A 24,780-nucleotide genomic window follows, 5' to 3' on the forward strand; every position below is an offset into this window, starting at 1 on the left:
ATGGCCAGTGCGCTGAAGGCATGGCTGCGTACGAGACTGGGTGCGATCATGGATCTCACGCCGGAGACGTTCGGTCGTTACACGAGAGACGGCACCCTGCTGGCCCAGATCCTGCACAGCTACGATATAATCACTAGCAATCAATTAAGCACCATCCTTCGTACGCGAGATCCCGCCTTGTCCAGGGTGAACCTGAGGACCCTGCGAATCTGGCTGAAGCTCATTAACGTCACGCTGAGCGACGAGTGCATCGAGGAGATCTCTAAAGTATCACTTGCAGAAGGAGCAGCACAATAGATAGCTTTAAAAAATAAAACTGGCTATCAGGATTCTAGGGAAAGAAATGAAAAAAGCATTAAAATTTTTTTAAATCAGTTTCGAGTTTCCTAAAGTAAACATTATTATTTGAAAAACTGCAGATATCGCTGATCTCGAAATAAATTGTTTTTATTAATTTATAGACATATATTTCTATATCAATTTTTATTAATTTATATATTTCTTTATAAAAATGCTAGACACTATGTTGTAAGGTGACTTTTACGAACGATGCTTTAGGGTAAAGGCGCTGCGTCTCTCCAGCTCTTCTACAAGGTTTACTTGAGCCTCGAGGGTAAGGACCGACTGCATTTTATCGCTCTTCAGAAAGAGCGGAAGTACATGCCTAGTAGATTTGATGTCTCCATTGTGTCCGAGGATCCAGTCCCATACGTACCACCCGAGCACCCTCTCTCGACACCGTTAATTGAGGCAGCCGATACCGTTCACTGGCACAGAAATAAGTTTTGGGCGATCACGGAAGCCTGTAGACGAGAACGCGAGCGATTTGAGGCCCTCATGGAATATCCTGCGATACAGCCGATCGAGCATTTCGTCCCGGAAGAGTTGCCGGACAAGAAGCAGGAGGTGAGCGAAAGACTGGGCGAATTCACTCGCAAGCATCCGGCTCGCAAGACGAAGAAGAGATACCAAGTGGTCAAGTGTTGCCCCTCGAAGAGATCTTTGGACGTGTCCCACGAGGTCGAGGATCCCGCAGCTGCCGCGGATTATATCGATTTCTTGAAGAAGCGCAGCGAAAAAGCGGCTAAATCTCACGAGTTAAAGCTGAAGACACAAGCAACGATGATGGCGGAGGCTTGGGAACAATTGCTGAGGAAACAGGACAGATCCTTCGACGAGGCTCTCGGCAGACGAGTGTTGGATCAGTCGCGCTACGAGAAACAAATGTTGAGGAAGCTGTGCGAGGTGCGATACTTGAGAAATAGAATCGTGGAGAATCGTAGGATGGTTGATGAGATGTTGTTGAAGGCTAGAGAGAGCGAGCAGCGATTGAAGGAAGATCGTCATCAAGAAACAATAAAGGAAGAAGGAGAGGACGTGGAAATGGAGGCCTGCAGAATGCGCGAGCTTCGACGGAGAATTCGCGAGGAAAAAGTGAGTGGGTGACAATATTTTATCATGCCCTAAGACAAAATGCCCTCTTTTGCTAAGAATGGAAAGAAAAATATAAACCGTGGTTACACGAAATACTTATAAAATTTAACCAATATAAATTAAGTGAAAACAAACAGGATAAAGAATAGAAAAGTACTTGAATTTAAAAATTTAAGAAAGCAAAAAAGTTAGAAAAAATTAGAATACAAAATCAAAAGACGACATTATACATATATACAAAAGTTAAATATTTTGAACATTGAAAAAATATTTATATATGTATATATTGAAGTAAAAAACGCAGAAATAAGAGAGAGATTGTAATTTTAATGATTAAAAATGGTTTTTTTTATATGGAAGATACAAATGTAAAATGTTTACACTTTGAAGGTGCGCAGGATAAAAGAGAAACATCAAGACATCTGTTCAGAGATTATAAATGATTTCGCGGACATCGCAGTAAAAATTGCTGATTATCGTCAGGCGAATGGTAATCATATCCCAAATTTCGCTTGGAACGAATGCAGAATGTCGTTTCTGAAAAATCAACCGATATTTAAACTTATGGATCATTTTAATAATATCGAAGAAAAAGAAGATGTAGAAGAAATGAAGAACGAAGAAAAAATGAATGAAGACGATAAAGTGATAGATATGGAGAATGGTACAAGAAGAAATAGCGAAGAAAGAAAGATTGAAAAAGAATTGAAAGCTGAAAAAAAGCAGAAACTAGTTCAGCTGGAATTGGAACGTCAGCGATCTCTGGCTGATGTAGACTTTGAGAGTTATCAGGACCTAGCTTCGCCCTGGGATCAATTCGTACCAAAAAGAGAAAAGGAAGCTGAAGAAGTTTACAGACTAGGTTGCGTTGTGCTTGGTTACATCGTTCATCGCTTGTTGGAGATCTTATATCCTTATCCAGCCGAAATTGTGGGTTGTCCAGTGCCTAGAGTTAAGGTCGCGGCCATTATCTTGGGCATGACAAATGTAACCTTGCACGAACAGCTGCGAGAGTTGTTGAAAAATACCGGAATTCGTTTGCTGACGATGGAAGATGCGATCAATCATTGTCTGGAGAGGTACAAGCAGGAAATGGTTGACGTGGAGTACATCGATCTGAACATCATCTCAGCGACGACGAAAGAAATCAAGAGATTGGAAGCTAAGAACAAGACGGACGACTCGAGGGTGCGTCACCCGAAGAAGATCGAACGATCAGCAAAATTAGCAACGCCCCAGCAGAGCGTAGCCGAGGAGAAACAAACGCAAACACCTAGACAGATACCCTATGACGATATGGACCCGATTTTAAGTGACGCTGCGTATATAGGTAGAGGAATTTGAGAATAGAAATTCAAGTCAATTAATAACAATCAAATTTTTGTTATCACATCAAGCCCGAAGTCACGGTTTAATTAATGATCTCTCACTTTCATAACATCAAATAACATATACAAATACACTTCATTAAAGATCAAGTAGTACTGTGTATCTAGACAATTAGTTCTTTTTTAATGAATATTGAAATTTCAAAAACCTAAGCCGAGAATAATTTATTGTTAATCGCAGAATAACAACAAATGCTATCTACGATGTTTAGGCAAATGGACTTACGAGTTTCTCACCTTGGGTCAACCGATTTCGAACGAGTTAAATACGAAGATATTGGTTGAGTACCTAAAAGGAATCGGAAACGTTGTGGGATGGGTATTAATAAATTATCCTAATATGTATGAGCAAATGGCGATGTTGGAGAAAACATTGACAGGACGCGAACTACCTCCCGATCCCGTCAATCTTACTAATGTCAACATCGAGGACGTCGATTCTTCATTTTCCAGGATTGTGTTCGACGGTGATGAGATCGACACATTTGCGATATGCAGGCGCGTTCGATCATTTCATGTCAAAATTAATTTATGGCTTCATAAATATTAATATATTGATTCGGAGGAGATATTTAATATTACTAACGTTATTAATATATTCAGATTTATTTATTGTTCACAGTTTTTATAATAGTGAGTTGAAGCGTCAATTCGATTTCGCTCTCTGTCTTGAATCTTGAATTAAACTGATTTAATTATTTATTAATTATTATGTAATATGGATTTTCTAAAAGTTAATGTAATTTTAATAGGCAGTCCAGATTATTGCCGAACCCAATTTCAAGAGCAAAAGATTATACTACTCTTTCTCCGACGTTCATGACAATTTATATCAAGACAATGCCGAAACCAAAGACAATAGACAGCCAAGAACAACCTTGTATACCTTTACCCGACAATGCTACCCCGATGGACGAATATTACGCTAATCAAAATATCGCATATGGATTTTTTTACAACGTTCTCGATCTTTCAACCTTGAAACAATTGGCCGAACTTATCATGGATCACTTTCACAAAAAGAAATCTTTAGAACTCTCCGAAAAGATATATCACGATGAGCAAAAATCTCTTATTGATACGAAGGCGGCTGTTATTAAGCGTTTAATACCGAAATCTAAATGGAAACTATCAGAACACGAAGAGAAGAGAGACATTGAAGTTGAAAGCCGTGAATTACAATTGGAAGCTCAAACGCAGCCAGCAGATGATTATGTCAGACCTGGGGAAGGCGGCTGGCAATGGTTAGACCTCTTCCAGCCTCCAGCTTTACTCGAAATTTTGGCTACACTTTGGGAGAGAGTTGAACAGGCCTACATTGAGAATTTGAAAGAGATTCTTTCTTTAAAGAGAATGCACACATCGGCTGTTCTACCCTACAAGAACTTTGTTCTCAGTAATTTGATAAAGTTTGTGGACAGACCCGACAAGCGGCAGATCTTGCTGCAAGATTTTCATCGCGCCTTTAATGAAATTGATGAAGACCTCAGGGAAGATTTGGACATGAAATGCGAGTTGCATTGCCGAGTAAGTTAAAACACACAGAAGTTTTATAAATAAAAGAAAGATATATTATTAAAGGATAATTTGTTATTCTTAATAAAACAACTGCCAGTACTTTTTTATCACCACTAAAACCTAATATAAATTAAATAGAAAATAATAATATAGTAAAAAAGTGAGGAAAAAGAGAGGTTTTGCTATTAAATTAGTTATATTAATCTCAATTTAACTTTAATGTGCGATTTTTTTATTTTGATGATATACACCGAAGATTATGTATATACATATATATTAATCTTTTCGTTATTGAGAATCTTAAAATTATCGTGTTAGGTCGACAGCTTTCGAACAGAATTGTGGGAACTGTGTGATGCGCGAAAACACGAGGCTGAAGAAGAGAGAAGGCGCACGCTGCGTAATGAGTGGACCTCGATGGGAGCCGTGGTCCTCGTTAACGTGTACATCGGAATCTTGCAAATCGAAGTTGACAGATTTGTTGACACTATGCAGCTCCTTCAGGATTATTACACCTCCATGTCGCAGAAGCCACTGCAGGAATCGCGGTTCTCCAAAATCGTTCTTGACAACGTCGAATTGGAGGACGTTCTTCAGGAAACCTCATTGGTTAAAAATAAAGAACGAACGGCGTCCAAGACGAAGGCTGAACCGAACGAGGCTTCCGCTCGAGTCATAAATAAGAGTCAGTTCAAGACCGAGATTGACATTTTGCTAATGGACGTATCGAAAAGCTTTGATCCTGACCAGAGCGTCGTTTACAATATTATCAAGGATAATGTTCGACAAGTGCGAGATATCGTGGATTCCATCTCGTCCATGATATTGGAGACGTTGAGGAAGGAGGAGAAAGCCGCGATTCCAAAAACCGAAATTAAAGGCAAAAGAAACGCTGCGCAAGATTCGACGTTCGCCAAACTAGCGAGAAGGTATCGTGATCTAGTTGAGGAATGGCGGTACGCCGTTTTGTTCGAGATCGGTCGTATGCATCAGAGATTGGATGTGCTGAATGCGGCTGCTCGATCAGACGTGACCTTTCTTCTGGATACCATGAGGCAGACCTTCCATCGCATTCACGATTATATCGTCGAAAGGTTGACTCAAAAAATTACTTGTCGCATTAATCTTTTATTTAGTAAATTAACAAGACTACAAGATATAATGAGAATGCAGTAGTTTGCTTTCGTGGAAACATTTGATATAAAAAATGTTAAATTGTTTTATTAAAATTATTTACTTATATAATTTTTTTAAAACTTGATAACTTTGCATCAATGTTTTATTTTCGTTGCAGATAGTAGAATAATTTAATTCGTTTTTTTACATTTTGAATGAAAAGCAACTCTTACGATTAATCCTTTTGTAAAACATCATAAAGCTTTCTATGATTTTTAAACGGCAATATTATCTGAATTTTAAAATGGCTACTTATACATATGTTTTGTTATTTCTAATTAATATTAGTTGATGTTAAATAATCATTCTTTAGATTGTATATTATATATCTAATTTCTAAAGAGTGGTTATTTAATATTTTAAGATACAAACGCGAGATCGAGAGCATCAGCGAAATGGCGAATGTTTTTTGCTTCGCTATCGAGGAAAAGAGACCGATTCAGCAGGAACTATTATTAGACGGCGATCAATTCGTCGTAAGACCGAACGTTCTAATGTTTCCCGAAGATCACGGACGATTCGCCGCCCCGATCAGGGAACCGCCTTCGCCTTTGCGATTCCGAATCGTTCAACTCGGCCGATTGATAGATATTTTTCGACGAATCGCCCCACGCGGACTCGTGAGCGAACGCGTCCTGGTGTACGTCCTCCAGGACCTGGTGTCCTGCGGGGAGGAAGACTGTTATCCGCCCTTCGTGCCGTGCGCCTGGCGACAATTGCGACCTCCGGATATCGAGGTCCTGATCGAACGACTGTTCGGTGCCGCTGAGTATATCGAGTGGCGAGAATTCGTCTTGTACGCGATGGATCTGCCTGTGCCGTCGCATCAGGAGATTCTGAAAGCCCGAGCAGACTTCAGGGTGCAGGAGGACCCCGAGTCAAGAGAGACGGTCACACGCGAGCAGTTCCGTTCGACACCCTTGTGGTTTCTCGAAATGTCCACCTTGTACGAGAGTTTCTTGAACGAGAGACTTGATCACAGCGATTCCGATACGATAAAGAATATAATACTGCACGAGGAAACACAATTAGGCGAGAATGTTTCAAGTTTGGGGAGCGACTTCATAGAAAGGAGCGAGGACGATTCTGGGTATGTGGAAAACGCATTGAGAACAATGAAAATTTGTGGAGTAAAAAATTAAAAAGGATTGAATCCGCAATTTTAATTTGATTTAAAGTTTATTTTCCGTTCGAACAATTTTTTATTTGATTAATCACTTTCGATAATCCGTTCGGTCAAATGTTTCCGGTTAAAATTTTCCAAACAATGTTTTTTCTATAGATCCTCACGCTTCTCTTTTTCAATCAATTTTTCGTGAATTGTTGTTTTAACAGCGCAATACTGAGGCTGATGTTGGCAAAGGAACTTCTCTATCGGATGTATCTGGTAAATCAAGACTCGGTTCATTATACCGCCATGCTATTGGCTTTCTGCAAGGATGAGAATCCTAGCGAAGGTTTGGGAAAAGCGTTCACCCTTGCCATGGGAGCTAGAGTTTGCACTGATATAGTAGAAGGTGAAAGATACGTCGAGGAGCTTGTTGAGCAGAAGCGCCGTATTAAGGAGCTGAAATTGAGCCGAGATTATCTTCGAGTGGAAGCATACGAAGTACTTTGAAACTTACGCTAATACTGATTCACGCAATCGCACATCATTTAGCATTGACTTGTTACGTTCGTATAATTAAATAGATAAAAGATAAGATGAGAGAGAGAGAGAGAGAGAGAGAGAGAGAGAGAGAGAGAGAGAGAGAGAGAGAGAGAGAGAGAGAGAGAGAGAGAGAGAGAGAGAGAGAGAGAGAGAGAAAGGAAGAGAAAGAGATAAAATAATATAAATAATATAAATTTAATAATTAAAATAATATAAATAAGAGAAGAAGAAAGAGGAGAGGGAGAGAGAAAGAGAATAATTTCAGATTAAAACTTTCATCAAAATTAAGCAGCATAGATACTTTTTCTTAAAAATAATGGCCGGACAGACAGTTACAAATAATTTTAGAGAAAAGTATTTATAAAAAGTTATGTGCAAATTTAATATAAAAGTTTTTTTTAATTCACAGAAGAAATAATATTAATTCTTTTCAAGTAATAGCGACATATCGGGTTCCAGGTAGCGCGAGAAATTGTGAATTATATAATAAATAAAACGGCAGAGATTGTCACCGTGCTCGAAAGATCCCGCGATCGTGACTTACATCGGAAACGTCGGATAATGATTCAGCAGCTGAACGGACCGGGCGAGATAGATCCGTCTGAACTCTTGCCACCGGAAGTGATAGCGGAACACTTAGTTGTGGAAGATCCGTCGGCAGTCAGTGACGAATACGAGCAGTCTCTCGTGTCAACCGAAGATGGAACGCTCGAAGATCACGATGGGGTTCAACAGGATGAAAGGGTGATCTTCTGGCTGCCGCGGAATGTTTGTCTGGTAAATTCTCTCGTTTGCTCTCGCAAGTAATTACAATTAAATTTATTTTTTCTTTAAAATAAAAAATAGATTTTTCATCGGAAGGCTAAATTTTATTCTGAACGTTGTGGAGTAGAATTTAAGTTTGAAATAAGCGAATATTAGGAATAACAGAATTTTAGTTAGAAAAGCGAATGTAGCTGATGGTACACGAGTCGTATAAATTTTTAAAAACAAAAGGGAGATAAAAGAGTTAACAAAATAAGCTGGATGTATGCATTAAGAATGTATTATGAATTAGATAAACAATGACGTGACATATCTATCTAAAATTCTGATTTTTATTGAATTTATTAGAATTAAACAATCTCGCTTAAACGTGGTCGATTCTTTTTCAGACGGTTCTATCCACGTGTCTGCCGTGGCTTGCGTCACAAGCGGATCTCTTTCAAACCGGTCTAAGCCTTGGCGAAGGAATAGCGCGCGTGTACGACGAGTTGAGGGACGAGGAGCTGAACGACGAAGAAGACCTCGTTTTAGTTCACCGTCTGGTGAACCATGGCTTCATCCGTGGACTGCTCCGCGCTTCTTCCAAGTTTGCCTCGAGAAACATGGCAGATCTGCTCCGTAGCAACTTGAAGGGCGAGGACGGCAGAACGACGTAATGAGGAAAGTTTGCGTTCTTAATATAAAAATACACGAAATAAAACATCAACGAAAAATAAGTGTGCATAAATATGCATATATAAATGGGATTTATAAACATAAATGAGATATATGAACATTCTTCCGGTCTTTTTAAACGGAGTATTTATTATAAATCGACTCGACAATTATCGTAAATATTTTTTTCGAGATTTCGCTTCGAAATTCATGTCGCGAATTACAGATCGTCTAAGACGATCGTGATTCACGAGTATTTGGATTATGCGTTCGCTTCGAGAACCAGATTTCCCGATCCGAGGAGGCTAGAGGGTGAAGGCATCCCCGCGAGGTCGAGTTTACCATGAAGGGATCCTTTCCCGCCCTTTCGCGCGCGAGCAATCGGTCGGCGCCGTCAGATGCCGCCACGCGGCCGGCGCGCTCGTCGGACGGGCCGCGGGGCGGCTGAGGCGGCTCCGCCAATCAGCGCGTCGCGTTTCCGTCGGCGCCGCCGCGGCCGCTCGCGGCCGCGCGCGACACAGTCTCGCGTCTCGCGACGAGATGCGAGATGTCCTCCGGGCTCCGCGACTCCGCGGTGGAGTGGAGATTCCCGGAGCAGCTCCGCGCTCCGCGCCCCTCTCGCCCTGCTCCGCGACGAGCGATCGTCGTCGTCCGGCGTACGACGTTATCCGCGCACCGTCGTCGGCACGTCCGCCGCGACGCCCGCGATTCGCCGATGGGGCCCCTGGCCACGCCGATAATTCGATAAGAACCGAAACGGAGAGAAAGGGAGAAGGGAAAGACCAGGCGCGCCCGAATTAACGCGGCGCCCGCGGCGGCCTCGGCCGTCTTCGCGAGTCGCGACAAGGCCGGCTGTTGGAAGCTGCACGAACAGGCACGACGCCACCCGATCCGACGCGACGCGATCACGTGGGGCCCCTCCGTCTGTCCCTTCGCGACCGATCGTGTTTACACTTTCGTTCCGTTCATTCGTATCGTTCGTTCGTTCATTCGTTCGTTCGTTCCTTCCTTCCTTCGTATGACCTCGTATATGCGCGTCCGCGAGCGCCGAATTGACGAACAGTGCGACGCTGCGACGTCGGCGCGTTCATCTCGCGCGTTCGGGATGTGACGCCGTTTCGGTGCCGTTGTGGTGTTGCCCTTCGCCCCGCTCCGCTGGAGTCCGGATGCTGCGTGTCCACGTCGTGGAGGCAGGGAGACCGAGACGGTGACGCGGTCTTCGGCGGATCGACGACGGTTTATTGCGACAAAGGTAAGGCGTTCACGGTGTTGTGTCGACGTGTTATTGTTTATATCCTGCGGTGGATTACGTCAGGCTGGCAGCTCACGTGACAGCTGATGGCGAGAGATTACCGCAGCTGAAAGAGAAAGAGACAGTGACAGAGGGTAAGAGAGAGGGAGAGAGAAGGGCTCGAGACCTATTTTTCGTCGAAGCGAAATGTCAAGTTCCACTTATGTCAGATTTAATTTAGACGATCCATAATTCGCATCAGATAGAATTCTATTTATTAGTTGCCGTATATATTTTGACATATATTATTTATGTATGTATTGTGATGATAAATGTTTACGAATATATACCTACAAGATGATAAATAATTGTGGTAATAACAGATGTTTTTATATGTATGCTCTGTGTATGTATTTTAATTTAATATTAAAATCGTATTTTAAACAATATGTATATAAATATGTACACGAGATAATAAATAAGAGGCTTGAAACCTATTTTTCGTCGAAGCGAAATGTCAAGTTCCACTTATGTCAGATTTATTTTAGACACTATAATTCGCATCAGATAGAATTCTATTTATTAGATGTCGTTTATATCTTGATATATATTTTTATACATGTATTTCTGATAATAAATATTTATGAATATATATATACGATAATAAATAATTGTGGTAATTTAACAGATACTTTTATATTCTCTGTATATTCTAATATATACATATATTTTTTACTTTAATGTTAAATTTGTACTTTAATATTAAACAATATATACATATAAATATGTACAGATGATAATAAATAATTTTGATAATTTAATAAATATGTTTTATATGCGTATACCGCTGCAAATATTTTTTGTATTTAGATATTAGAATAGAATTCTATCCTTGAATTCTGATGATGCGAATTGTAGTCTGAAGTGGACTTAATATACGGATGGTATTAAGCCAATTTTAAATATGCAATTTTTTTAACAGAACTTACACGAAGAAAAATTATATAGGACAAAGTATATAATTGCGATGAGAAGAATGTCTCAATTATTTTATTTTTAGATATTAATCGGCCAATTTTAGCTTGCGTGCACAGTGATAACCAATTGAGATATATTATCTCTCTCTTTTTCTCTCTGTCTCTTCCTCTCTTTCGTGAAGATTTTAAAATGGTATTAAACGCTCGCGTGCACTCTTAGCAGTACCGTGTTATTTCTCGGATTATGATACTTAATACGGCGAAATTACACGATTCATTTCGTACAACGGGGATGCATAACGCGAAACTACGTAGTCCGTGCATTTTGCATTAATGCGCAGCGCGGGCCAAATGAAATTGTAGGAATAAGTTCGCGAATACGCTACAATTCGTCGCTTATTAAACCTCGTGGAGCACCGCCCTGAAATACCGAGATTGTAATTTGGCACGTTTTTCCACAAATGCGTCCGGACACGATTACTTTTCCCATGTCAAACTCAAACTTGGTACATTTATGTTATAAACCCGGAAAACGTAATATTGTAGTCTCAATGAAGTGCATTTTGTAATCTGTTAATTTCGAATTTACACGATCGATTTTAACGAGCACAAGCTGCGCGGTGGGATATTAATCGGGGTTTGCAATAGTCAATCTGTTATACATATATTAATATTATTACAATAGTTATTTTACGCAGTGATAAACTGAAATGCTGTTTAATTTGAAATTATACAATATGAATACAATACAAACAGCAATTCATCCCGCCAATTTTTAAGGGAGATATTACTATTTTCTTAATTTAAAAGTTGTAAAATAATTTTAAAAAAATTCATTTTTAAAGCAAAGAATATTTCTTATTAATTTTTTAAAAACTTTTTCTTATAAGGTTTAGGGATAAATAAACTGTCGATTCAAAGTTCGTACATTGAATGTTGTTTAAAATAAAAACTTCTCTTCTTAAGAAAATGATATTCAGGATTAAATTGCAAATTAACTGTGTTCAAACTGTGAAAACTTTATCAATTGCGAATTACTGCAACGAATGGAGATAACCAAAGGCAAGCTTAATACAGTCAAATAATTCTTAATAAAATCGGCGTTCGAATTTTTAAGTCACGCGGCAGTAAAAAGTTTGAAATTGGTACTTATATCAGTTTTCAATTTTTTTCTTAAACTCGAGGGATAAACTAAAAGGTTTAAAGTTTCTAAACTAAAAAGTTAGAAGTTCGTATTTCGATTCTTGTTTAAGATAAAAAATTATAATTATTTCAAGAAAAAGCTGTTCAAGATGAAGCTGCAAATTGACACGTAACATAGAATATCTAAAAATGTTCGATTGCGAGTTGTTGCAATGAGAGAAAATCGCTGTAATAAATGGAAAGCTTAACAGAGTCATATTGTCATATAACTCTTGATGATAGCGACAATTTGAATTTTTATAACAGCCACGCGGGGTCTATCGGTCGCATAAAATCTGAAATTCGAGACAAAATCACCGTGATGCTATTGTGTAAAAAAAAAAAAACAATGCAGAAACCCCTACGTTGCACGATGACCTAAATGCGCGGCAGTACGCTTTTAATCCGCGGAGACGAAGCGTGCGCATCGATAAAGGCGCGGGGGACAAAACGGGGATGAATAGCGCGTTCTGCGCCTTTTTTCTTCCCCGCAAAAAAATACTTCTCGCTTCGTCGCTGAGAGAGAGAGTGGAGGTTTTTACCCTCCTTATTCATCTCGCGAGTAGTCTCTCCCTTGTTTATTCGAGAGAGAGAGACTCGAAATAATGTCCCGACAGCGTGCGAAACTTTGCTCCTCTGGAAGCGCTCAACGAGAAAGTTTAAGCATATATAAAACACAAACTCTTATACGAGATAAATATGTACTTTTTATTAAAAAAATATTTTTTTTAGCTTAAAAGCAGAAAATTATAACGATAAATATCTTTTCTCTCCGGTTTTTGTAGCACAAAATTCTCATTTGCTTGCGCGCGTTTATGGGATTTATAAAAGTTGATCTAAATATCTATATGATAAAATTCTAATTTTATTGTATACATTTACTATATATCTCTTCTTTTCTCTCATCTGATTATTTGGGATCAACGGAAAATAATCAGCCGGTCGATAGATAAATGATTAGAGATAATCATGCACGTTGGACTTGATATTCGACCATAACGGTGAACAAAGCGTGAAAATGACCGGCACGTGTGCCTAACGCGTGCGTGCGTATTAAACGCAACGCCGCGTGCTTTTTGTATAAAACGAGATGAGTTCTCTGTAACGCTAATGGGGCGCTGTAAATCTCGGCGATTATAACGTCGGGGCGTTGCGAGCGTTGCCATTGTGTGCGATTCGATACATTATAACGAATTCGATTCTCTCTGTGTCAGGCCGGCTGGTGGCAATTCGAATTTTGCAACAAATTGTACTTTATTATGCTACGAGTCATTAGTTACATCCTACGTGCAGTGGTAATTAATGCCGGGCGTTTCGATTGTGGCTTTCGCATGGCGCGCAAACAGAGAATTTCGATAAATTCCGAACGCGCAGCACTGTCGCGCGAGCGAAATGAATATTTTGTAATTTTATGTCTCTTATACAAAATTTTGTATTAAGGATCGTGCCGATAACACCTGGGAAATTAAATATAAATTGAAATTTAGTGGAAACAATTGAAAATTTAATTAAAATTATTTTTGTCGTATTTCCCGCATTTTTTCCGAGATACTATTTTTGCAATCCATCCGTTACAATAAAATTCGATATTTTTAAAGATGGAAATAAAAGAGAAATGTATAAAAAATAGAGAGTTTTTTCTCATGCCGGTGTATTTTTATATATATTCGTGTTTACTCGACTCATATTAATATGTGGCTTCGTTCGAAAATTTAATTTGTTTTGCGTGGGTGGTTGTTTTCGCAAATAACTTTCGCGATTATCGGCGTTTCATTAAGTACATTTTGTACCACCGAGCTTTTTCTGGATGGGAGCGAATTGCAGACCTGCCGTACATTCCATTGGCGATATAATTAAATAATTGTTAGATTGTTCGTGTACGCGATCGTTAAGTGTCTCCTACCGGAACAATGACGAGCGATCGCTTTCGTGACAAGCGACCGTGACACAACGTCCAGTAACGTCACGGTTATGGCCGTCGGTCGCTCGTAATGTATTGAAATCGCCGGTAAGATTATCGAAACGACTATCGTTACCGGGCACGTGGCTGTGATTAATTGTTTGTCTCTCGCGGCTCGATTATATATATACGTGAAAGCTGTCCGTCCGAATCGAACGGGACTATGTTTGCGCCGCGTTTGGTATTGTGCACGTCCGAGCGCTTCCCCGATGTTCCATCGATCCCTTCGATTATTCCAGGGATATAATACAATTACCGGGCCGGTTCTCGACTCCGATACAACCGCGAATCGTATACGATACTCGTCCATTACCTAGTGGTCCTAGTATATTGCGGATCATTGTGCGACATAGTAATCGCATCTATGTGTAAACCGGTTTGTACAATCACATCTCTTTCGCTCTTTCTCAGCTTCCATACCATTTTTTTTAAATATTATTTTTATACACCCGATACGACTGCAACATTGAATTTCACCGCGCGGTTCAGGTAACATGGAAATGCATTGGAAGCTTGAATTTCCTACGTTTTCCAGAGCGTAACCAAAATTTTTCAGACTCGTAAGAAAATATCGATGTATTACCGTATAACGATATCGTGATTACTCGTATCTATCGCACATTTATTATATTAACTATTTTCTGCACATTTTCGTTGCGTCTGTGTCCAGTTATATTTATCTGTTATTTTTGAAATATTTACTTTAAAAATATATTTTATTTATATTTTTCTAATGAAATATATGCGATATACGAGTAATGAAACATTTTTTAACAAGATATGATACGCGTGTTATTTTTTCTCTCTGAATATTATATTAGTATATTCCCTAAAAAATTGTAAAGAATATAGAATTCAGTCGAGAAAATTACTCGACTGAAAGTACTAATACGTATCATGTAATACGTAAAGTTGTCCGGAATATTTTATGACAGTATTCTCGTGAGAATTCATGTTTTCAACTAATTAATTGCTTGTTGACCTTTATAAGAGTGTTATCAGTATCGTATTATTTTATTCACGCAGACTTGGCTTCCCTAGTGTATCGTACGACAAACTTTACCCTCAAAATGATCTTTTAACTACTTTTTTAATGAATTATATATGTACATGTTGTGAGAACATATATTGATTAATATACGACATAAATAATCTATAAAATAATTATAAATATGTATTTGAACACAAAATCTTTCTATATATTTAGATATTAATTATCTAAAAGTTATATATGTATACACATATATATATATATATATAAATTTATATATATTATATATATATAAACTATATATATAATGAAGAATAATTAATGTTAATTCCAGAGTAATATAAAGTAGTCTATAACATTATTAACTTATATGTAAAGTGGTCTATAGTATTATTAACTTACGGGAGCAATTAAATCAGTTTGGTATCTTTTTCTCGCGACTGTTTCTTTTGCGATGTAAAACGCCGCGTTGGCAAAGTGGATCAATATTATTTTCTTGTTTCACCGTAATGTAATCAGGGATGCAATTCCGTCGAAGAGAACCGAGACAGACAAGGAAAGTTTGCCTCGACGGAGAATTACTTAATTATGGAACGGAACCGAGCCCCTCTCCCCCATTTCCCCTCCCTCCCCTCCACCCTTCCGGATAGCCTCTCTATCTTTCCTTGTCGCTTATTAAGTATGCGCAAGAAATCTCGCCGAATCATTTGCTAACGACGGTCGCTCTCGCGACCGAAAGCTATCGCGGCGCGGCGCGGCGCGGCGCGGCGCGGCGTATAGTTCGCGCGAGCATGACAAGGATAGATGCTGCGATTCGTCGCTGTTATTCCGCGCAGATGTAGCACTTGACACTTTATCGCTTTAGTATAATTGATGCCATAACTCTGGCGAGAGCCATTACGACGTCGCGATTGAGGGAGCTGTGTCATGTTCTTGCGAATGGTGAATTAATCTCGCGGATAACACTAGCCGACGACAAGGTTTTCACGGCGAAGAGGATTATAATAACTGACTTCTACAATCATGAGAGATTCAGGAAATGAGATTTGATTACCGCGTAAGAAATTTCGCTCATTTCTCTTCATCTCTTAATTTAATGCACGGTCAAGGATTTTATGTAAAATAAAAAAATAGTAATACATAAAATGTAAAAATGCTACAAAAACGAATAAAAAATATAATTATGTTATAATTATTACATCATGTTATATCGATAAAGTATGTCAAGAACAAGTAATTTTTTTATTGGAAAGACTTTTTTCAAGTTCCTTCAATTTTCTCTCGCAAAAGACCTCAAGCCTTGACCTCGAGGCTTTTCCAACTTTTATTCTCTGCACCGACAAGGGATTCGAGAGTTCTTTCATTCAATCACGGTTGACTTTGCCGGCACACGTTTGGCTGCCTTCACGTACAATCGATACTTATATGGAGGAGCTTTTCTCCTTTAGCGATTTCAATTTTGGTCGACGGTACCCTCCTCGGCTGCTGTCGTCCCTCAGGCTATACGTTTAAATATGTAGAGAGGAAGCGGTACATTGTTAGGAACACGTTCGGCTCGCCTTCATCGAACCGTTGTAAGCTTATATCGGATCACATCGGTTTCAAAACGTAAACGGAATTCAGCCTTCAACTAAGTCTGGATATTTGTGTGACAGACACACTCTTCGTCTCGTATTGTTCAATTTTGTCGATTCAAACAAGGGCTTCAACTAAATCTATTCAAGCGATTTAAGGATTACACTAATATTTTTTATTTAACTTTTTACGCACGCAACAATTTGAATATTAATACATTCCTAACACTAGAACTACCAAGAAATCAAAATAACGTTTGACATTTTCAAATCATTTTAGTTTCTGAAATTTTCCCTGACTTTTATTGAAATTACATAGACGATTAAATTTATTAATTTGATTTCTCTTTATCTCTTTTCTTTTCTAAGATTTCTCCGGTAGAAATGAATATAGAATAATCTCCGGTAGCTCTAGTGCATGCTAAAATCATTTATTTAAAGATCAGTAATTATTACGGAAATATCGTTTTTAACTTTACACGGAATATATTCAGATGATGGCGAGGTTTGGCTGGTAAATGGAATCTCCAATTCGGTATCCCCTTTCGGTAAAACACGATGGGACATTAACGAATAGGATATCCTTCGCTCGCTCGTGGAGTTTCGCACGATATAGAGATACTCCACGAAGCAAAGTGTATATATTGATCGCGAATGCAGTCTGTACGGCGGGCAGAAAGTAATTAGAAGTTTATTGCGCGACTGTTGTTGCGAAAAACTTCTCCACTCGTGAGAGCAAGAGAGATTACGTTGGGATTCTTCCGCTGTTGAGATTGCGTTTCCAGCATTTCCCGTATTAGCGTTAACTTCTCTTTTTCTTGACGACCTGGACGGCAGGTACTGCAGGACAGCTCAAAACTCCATCGATCCTTGAACTTATTCGACTATATATACGTTGTCCTGCCGCGCCTCCCGTGATGTCATTATGAGCTTATCGTGAATAACTTTTTGAGAAGGTACTAATCCATAAATGCCTGAACAGATTTTTACATCCTCAAAGTAAAACGATAGAACGGATAATACGCAACACGCGCGCAAGCCTGAGATAAATGGAAAAGCAAGATAGGTAATTAAGAATATTATCAATATATGAAATATATAAAGATATACATTTCGATATATTTATTTTTTATTTACGAACTCATATTATTTACAAAGTTGATTACAGAGGCGTATTACTGAAATAAACAATTAATATACAATTTCGAAATGAATACTGGGTAATGAAATATATCCGATGTGCAAATATTGAAATTATGAAATAATACTGAAGTTAATAAAATAATTCCGTATATTTCCGGGAGTATAATTTTATCTTGTTCATTATCCCGTAATTTTTATTTACCTCTGCATGTAATATAATCCACTGAGTATATAATTCATTACCTTATTATCCTTATATTTTTTTACGTAAAATTAAAAATTAAACACAAAGAGCGAGACCGTTGTCGACGAAAGCCCGAACACAAAGGCCGGTTTACTCTGTCAAACATTGATAAAGTGGAAGATGAGAGCATACAGCGATTGAACGTTCTTCCGGGAAAATCGATATTGCGCCTCCAGCAAAACGGGAAGATAATTAACATAGAAAATTCCATCCAATTTGCCGCGGTACTTCTCCACAAGTTCGTCAATATATTCTCGGCAAACTTGAGAGTTCACCGTTCTTCTTTCAGGAAGGACAGACAGGTAGTTTAGATGGAAGATTTAGATTGAGTGCGTGGGAAGTTTCGTAAGAGCCATTAACAGAAAATTACAAGAGACCTTGTTAAAGTTTTTAATAAGGTAGCAATAAATAAGAGGCAGAGAATAAAAATTAATACAAGAGCGTTAACATTTGGAAGAGGATATCGATGAAAAGTTGCATTAAAATATGAGAGAAAGAAGAAGAAGAAGAAACATTATTCTTTATCAAAAGATATATCTGCTGGCTCTCAATCATTTGTTTATGCGTTGTCTAAAGTTCTCTCGAAGGAACGAACGGCAACCGTGAAACGCTCTGTACGTGGACCATTAGAGAGGGAAAAGAGGCGCATTCCGCTTACACGGTTGATGGATACGCAATACGTGTTCGGCATTACGAGAGACGAAACTCGCGAAAGTACTCGCGAAATATTACTTCGGCGGCGATGGCGAACATGCATAGTTTTCCGATAGAAACGTTCGTTCGTCTGGTAATGTCCCCCGCGATGAAACCCCAGAATCGTTTTTATTTTAGGAATCGTTTCCCGACGTACGTTGAATTTTGCATGAGCACCTTCAAATTGTTTCCCGACATAAAGTCGTTATTTTAAAATATGTTAGTAGTCACCTATATTAAAAACTGCGATAATAATAACTTATCTTTTTTCGCGTATTTTTAAAATGTTTGATGATATTAATTTTGTGAAACTCTTTTAAAAAGTCATTATCGGGTCGTAAAATAAGAATTTATTTGCTTTATTTTTTATTCGTATTATTTTATCATATTACTTCAAAAGCTTAAAAATGTTTTTCGTTATTAATTAAACATAGAATTTATTTCGTCTATGCGCTCGGAAATATATGTTATACATTCTCTTTGTTATTAAAAACAGTTTTTATTCCGGCGCGGCAATTAAAAAAGAAAAGAAAATATTCATCCGCATCGGAAGCGCATATTTGGGAATGCAACGAAATCCGCTGACCCGTGTGGACACCACACATACACGGAGATTATACAGGGAAGGGATCAGTTAACAATCTTTCGCTCATTTGTGCGGCGGTAAGCGCGACGGCCGTTATTAGTTCCGGGCCGGAGGCGGAAATGCCGCCGAATTCCCCATTGTTCCGCCGCCGCAATTATCTGACCTCTCCACCCCTTTCCTCTCTTTCCGACCACCCTCTTCCGCCCCGTCGCGTCGGTGCGACTGCTACACACATACACGCATATATGTATATCCTATATCAACCTGGCCCGGTAATTCATTACGAGTGTACCATTTAATTGCTGTTAGCCCGTTTGCCTAATAATTATCTAGCTATCGCGGCTGTCCTTTCCGTCCCAACCCTTTCCTCCCGAATCTGCGTTCGATCATTTCCGATAATTGGTCATCCAGGAAATAACGGGGCTTCTAGGGGGGTACCTTTTCCTTGGGGAAAAACAATTTCGCCTTGCAACTGGCCGCCAATACATATCGTGTATATTGGCGCCTATACATTTGCAGAAGTATGCAAGTGCGAAAATATTGAACAATTTGAATTAGATCTTTAAATGGATAATTTGGCGAATGCTTATGATGATATCTTAATATTAGATTTAACTGCATTAATTTTATATAAAATTTATGTAAGCTAAAGTTTGTGTGGAAATAAAATTAATTCGATCGTGCGGTAAAATAAAAGTTTGGCAATTGAAAGAAATTTATCTGATACTTACTTCTAATAAGTTAACATAAGTTAGAGGCAACGACGCGAGAAAGTAGAACGCGATCTCTCGAAAGTTAGGGTTGAAGGACATTTTCCCAGCGAAGCGATATATTTTCCATCTTATGCTCTACATCATGATATCCTACGTATTTATGTGGAAGAGGCTACTCCATATTCTCTGAACACTTAGGTTCCTGTTTCTGTTGGTAACAATTAACAGTTAACTTAGATTTAGTGCCCACTGAACCACGTAACATCGGCTAGTGTTTATTACCGGTTTCAGACTACTTCGTAAAGCGTTACAATGAACGTGTTTACGTCGGTAAACCAAGTGCTCGTTATTAACAAAATACTTGTTCGTTGTATCACGACATAAATCAGTACATTTCATCAGTACATTACTAGTACATTAATTAATTTTGTTCTAATATTCTCTTGGCTGTTATCTATCTTATATACATATAATTACGTAGATATTATATAAAATTTCTCGCTATATTTTATAATTTAAAACAAATTTAATTTTTTATTTATATTTTATCTTGGATAATTTATTTTATCTAACTATTTTTGGAATACTTCGACGCGACCGTTTCTATAGGAGACTCTCGTCCTCCACCCGTTTATCGAATTGACATTTTCACTTTTATGGATTGCTTTGCATTTCGCAGGAGCATTATTTTTCCATTGTCTTTCAACACATCAGTCGTGATAGTTAGAGATGTAATATAATGTAAATGCGCGAGCTGTATTTTGGATGGCATTCGGACTGACTGGGATTATAATTTCAAAAGGATTTCGCATTCCGCGGAGCAGAGATGACTCCGCGAAACGTGGAAAAGTTGCTGCGCTGGGTTATCTCTTTTGCTGCATACACGAGAGTATAATCCCGCGCGCGCGCGAGTATCGCCTCGAATGTCCCTGATAACAATATAATTCCGGGCTGCTCTTCTCCCCGGGGACACAAACTCCGGATTATACTCGAACCGCGCACGTGGATTTTCCCAAAAAGGGCCCATTTCCAGCCTTTTCATGAAAACCGCCCGATCAAACCCGCGCTGCTTTATGTCGGTAACTGCAAAATCATTTTTGAACCGAAAGGTAGCAAAGCGCTTCGTAAAATTATTTCCTCGAGATTATCTCGAAACGAGTGCGCTTCAAACGTTTATCCTGCTAAACATTTTCGTTGTCAAATCCAAGAATGAGATCGTCTAGTAGTTTCGAGTTATTGCGTTTATTCTTTAAAAAGCTTAAATCGACAAACGATATCTATCCATATTTATGAAATATTTTAAAAATCTTGTCGTGAGAGATTTTTGTTGTGTGCTTAATTAAAAATTTCAGTGTGCGGTGTGATTCGAGGTTTAAGTTATTATAGAACATTTAACATTATTTAACGTTAATCAATCATTTAATATTAATTTGAGTTTAAATCCCGCTATACATATATTTAACGACGAGAATTAGGAAGATGAGTTGAATTAAATTATTTGCTTGCTGGAAGAAAATTTGTCTCATCATTTTAATTCAAAACTCGGTCACCGCGGTATCTTCGCTAGATTAAGCGGTTAAAAAATTCGAGTCGAAGGATCGTAGCTGAAGGAAATTACACCGCCAGATCCAGGGGACACGCTGTATACGTCGTCGGGCGAAATTAATATTGAACAAAATGCAATCGGCTTTGCCCGACTGGATTACACAGAGCGAACCTATTGAGGCGCAGCAGACTTCGAGAGACAGCGTGCCGCTGTATGCCGGGTTTAAACGAAACCCATGTAACATTCCCCCCGGCCTCCCTTTATATTTTCCAGAATGTGTACAGCCGTCCGAAAGCCGCTTTTCCATTCGCTCGTTCTGAATGGAGGGAGCTTTCTTATTCGCTCACACCGACTACCCACACACAGGGCCGAGGTATGGTCCGCATAAGCTAGACTACTCCTATTGTATCACTGGGAAATTCCGGTATCAGCCAGCCAGCGCAGATAAATATTACATTTTTACATATTACACCGAATATCTCGGGCGGTAGGTACCCACCAGACCACACAGAATTTTCCATTACTTTTGTATTTCCGGATTCATCAAAGAGATCGAAGTCGATTTTTCCACGAGAAAAATTCCGTCTAGAATATTACAATGTAATTTTCGAAGTTAAACATATCTACAAATGGACTCTTTGAACTGTGAAATTTTTATCAAGATATCTTGGTTCTGCGATTTTTCAAGTATATGAATAATTTTTTTCGACAAGTCACGCGTATCTTTTGTTAGTGCCGTAAATATATTAACGTACATACACAACGTGCCATTAAAATATCAGATTTCAATTATCTACCTGCCTTATTCTGACAGTGAGGAAAATAAATCGGATGACGAGATAACAAGGTCTCTCTTCCCGGTGAATTATTATTATTGCCACGGTAATGGGATGGGAAGTTTGCCTAAGGAGGCGACTTCGTTCGGAAACGTATTTCCGCGCACTAATCTCTATCTCATGCGGTAAGGCGGTATGCGGGGCCTTGCGTTTTGCTAACAAGGATACAGCGAGGGCACGGCATTAGTTACCATACGCATACGGAGGGGAATTTATACGTGTAGAAATTCAAAAGCGCGATGTATCTACGCATATATCGCGTCTAACGAGACTTCCTGTGCGCAAGAAACAGAGCGAGCGGGAATCTTGGAAAACGGTCGCCCGAGAAAACGCAAATATCATTTATACAGCCGTATGCTGTTTTACGGTTTATTCACTGACGATATTGCGTACAAAATAAAATATACCGCCTTCTCCCGTTTTACACAAGTTATCATTGGTTATCAAATAAACTAATAATTAATTGTAGTCATGATTAAAAGTATATATAGCCAGCGATACATATTCGTTATATTTATCTCGACGACATCGCATTAAACAGTAATTTATTGTAAATATTAATTACAATAAATATATCGCTAATTTTCTCTATTAGTTTATACCTCTTCTCTATCCAAGTAATTAATAGCGTCCGGATGAGGAATTATTCGACGCCATAAATTTATGTAAATTCGCGAGGCAAACAAATTTGTCAGTGGAAAGAACAAATTATTGCTGCACCCGATGATCCCTAAATAATAACAACTCCCCGTATGTGTCATTTGATTTATAACGTCGGTCATAACGTTTCAATATGCACTCCGCCCCGATCGATTCCCCGCTCATTAATATCCCATTGATATATAATAAATACGAATGCCATTAATATCGATGAGAGACTGATGCGTCCGGACGTTGAATTATGTGCTATTATATACAGAGTGCACGTTATTCGACAATCGAGCGTCTAATTAGCAACGTGACGGCCCCGTCATTCCGCACCCGTAATGACTCGTCGTGCGGAGATAATGATAACGGTAGCTTCGTGGGAGGTACGGCGGTGTTCCGTCTTACAGATAATGACCCCATCGCGGCCAAGCGGTGCGTTACAACGTAAATTATGCGCTGCGGCAGGTACGATGTCAACCGATCGTTGATCCCGAGCCTGCGTTCGCCGGCCAGGCGGTTGCTCTTTCCCCTGGATTGCGCGGTCATAATCATCGATACCGGCGGGTTTCGTAACGACCGGGGTTTGCGGGGTTTGCGGCAACAGCCGCTATTTTCGATCGTAAATATCCCACGTGTCGTAAGATATTGCATGCGCGATGTCGTGTAACCGCGATACCTCTCGTTGCAACGCGCTTTATCGTTGTCCTCGATTGGCGACGTGAATATTAATAAATCCACCATTATGTTAATATAAAATATTTTTAACATTATTTTTAGATTTTAGTATGTACTTTCTTTGATCGTACATATATTAGAGACAAAGCAGAGAAATTATTAAATGACGTTACGTTAATTATTGAATATTATTGCAGATATAAATTGATTCATAAAATAAATTTTAGAACAGGTTATTAATTAATCCGAAACGAGCGAGGGCAAATGGGGAATCGCTTAATTTTTTAACGGTTAAAATGAATTTGGCATGGCGCATTTTAATAGCCAGGTTTGCAAGCAAACTGCCCAGAGGGAAAAAATAAATTATGCATGCGATATTTATGCAAAAATAACTTTCCTGAAATGACGAATTAGTGATCGACAGAAGCGAGCTTATAATCGATGCATAATCGATCCATTTCGTTCGAGATAATTGATTCGAGATGATCACGAATTCGCTTTTAGTTGCATAATGAGACGCGCGTGAAGTGGAATGCATCATCAGCGTGAATGTGAATGCAGATTAATGTGAATTACTACAGAGCAGAGGCGGAAAATGCAGCATCAGACAGATTGTTTTTAAGGCAATGTATTATGCAAGTATGTTTTCTTAAATTAGATCTCTCTCGAGGCACATAAAAATCTTACAAATATTGGCGAAATAAAAGCGAACGAAACGAAGTTATCTGTTAATTTAGACTATAGCTAAACTTCTCTACTGGATATTGTTTGATTCGAATAAGTTTTGAACAAATTGAGTAATGGGTAGGGCTATTGTTTCTATATTAACGGAGAAACAGAAATTTTATTATTTCAATTACAAATTAGCAAAAATTAATTTAAAAGTTTTTTTAATTAGATCTTCAAAATATAGTTATTTGTGTATTACAAGTTTACTCTTGCCGAGATATTTCCAGTGTTAAAATCTGGAGAGGCGCAATTAATTTTAACGTTTACTATCAAATGACTTTTCTCTGGACTATTTGCCTCTCCTTTTCTTTTAATAAATTACCAATTTCGTCTTGTCGTTGAAAACCATTGGGAGCCGTCCATTAGCAAAATACATCGAACGGCACTTAAGTACTTTTCGAGGAGAATTGATCGCAGCTCGAAGCTCTTAATTACATTACCGATTGACTTCCCGTGACCGCCCCAT

At 38.8% G+C, this 24,780-nt stretch overlaps 2 protein-coding genes across 2 annotated transcripts in view; both read left to right on the forward strand.

Moving 5' to 3' along the window:
* On the forward strand, positions 1-8,709 carry LOC139777527 (sperm flagellar protein 2-like). The gene is made up of 10 exons (XM_071715030.1): positions 1-267; positions 559-1,443; positions 1,810-2,764; positions 3,035-3,324; positions 3,579-4,349; positions 4,659-5,434; positions 5,881-6,646; positions 6,799-7,131; positions 7,609-7,944; positions 8,322-8,709. Exons 1-10 carry the CDS (start codon positions 1-3, stop codon positions 8,586-8,588), a joined length of 5,646 nt encoding a protein of 1,881 aa, XP_071571131.1. The 3' UTR covers positions 8,589-8,709.
* A 399-nt stretch (positions 8,710-9,108) lies between these two features.
* LOC139777514 (beta-1,4-N-acetylgalactosaminyltransferase bre-4) overlaps positions 9,109-24,780 on the forward strand; it is a 114,031-nt gene continuing 98,359 nt past the window's right edge. Inside the window, exon 1 of the mRNA XM_071714991.1 lies at positions 9,109-9,838. The gene's annotated coding sequence lies outside the window, so the exon portion shown is untranslated. The remainder of the gene's footprint in view (positions 9,839-24,780) is intronic.

Source organism: Temnothorax nylanderi, unplaced genomic scaffold, assembly GCF_030848795.1.
Source record: "Temnothorax nylanderi isolate EJ_2023f unplaced genomic scaffold, tnyl_v1.0 TNYL_tig0152_pilon, whole genome shotgun sequence".
NCBI lineage: Eukaryota > Metazoa > Arthropoda > Insecta > Hymenoptera > Formicidae > Temnothorax > Temnothorax nylanderi.

What these genes read in the sequence shown, in the direction of transcription:
- LOC139777527 (XM_071715030.1), top strand. Translation starts at nt 1, where the DNA reads ATGGCCAGTGCGCTGAAGGCATGGCTGCGTACGAGACTGGGTGCGATC. An exon ending in AATGCGAGTTGCATTGCCGA is followed by an intron (nt 4,350 to 4,658) that starts GTAAGTTAAAAC and finishes TTATCGTGTTAG; the next exon opens with GTCGACAGCTTTCGAACAGA. An exon ending in TGGAAGCATACGAAGTACTT is followed by an intron (nt 7,132 to 7,608) that starts TGAAACTTACGC and finishes TTCAAGTAATAG; the next exon opens with CGACATATCGGGTTCCAGGT.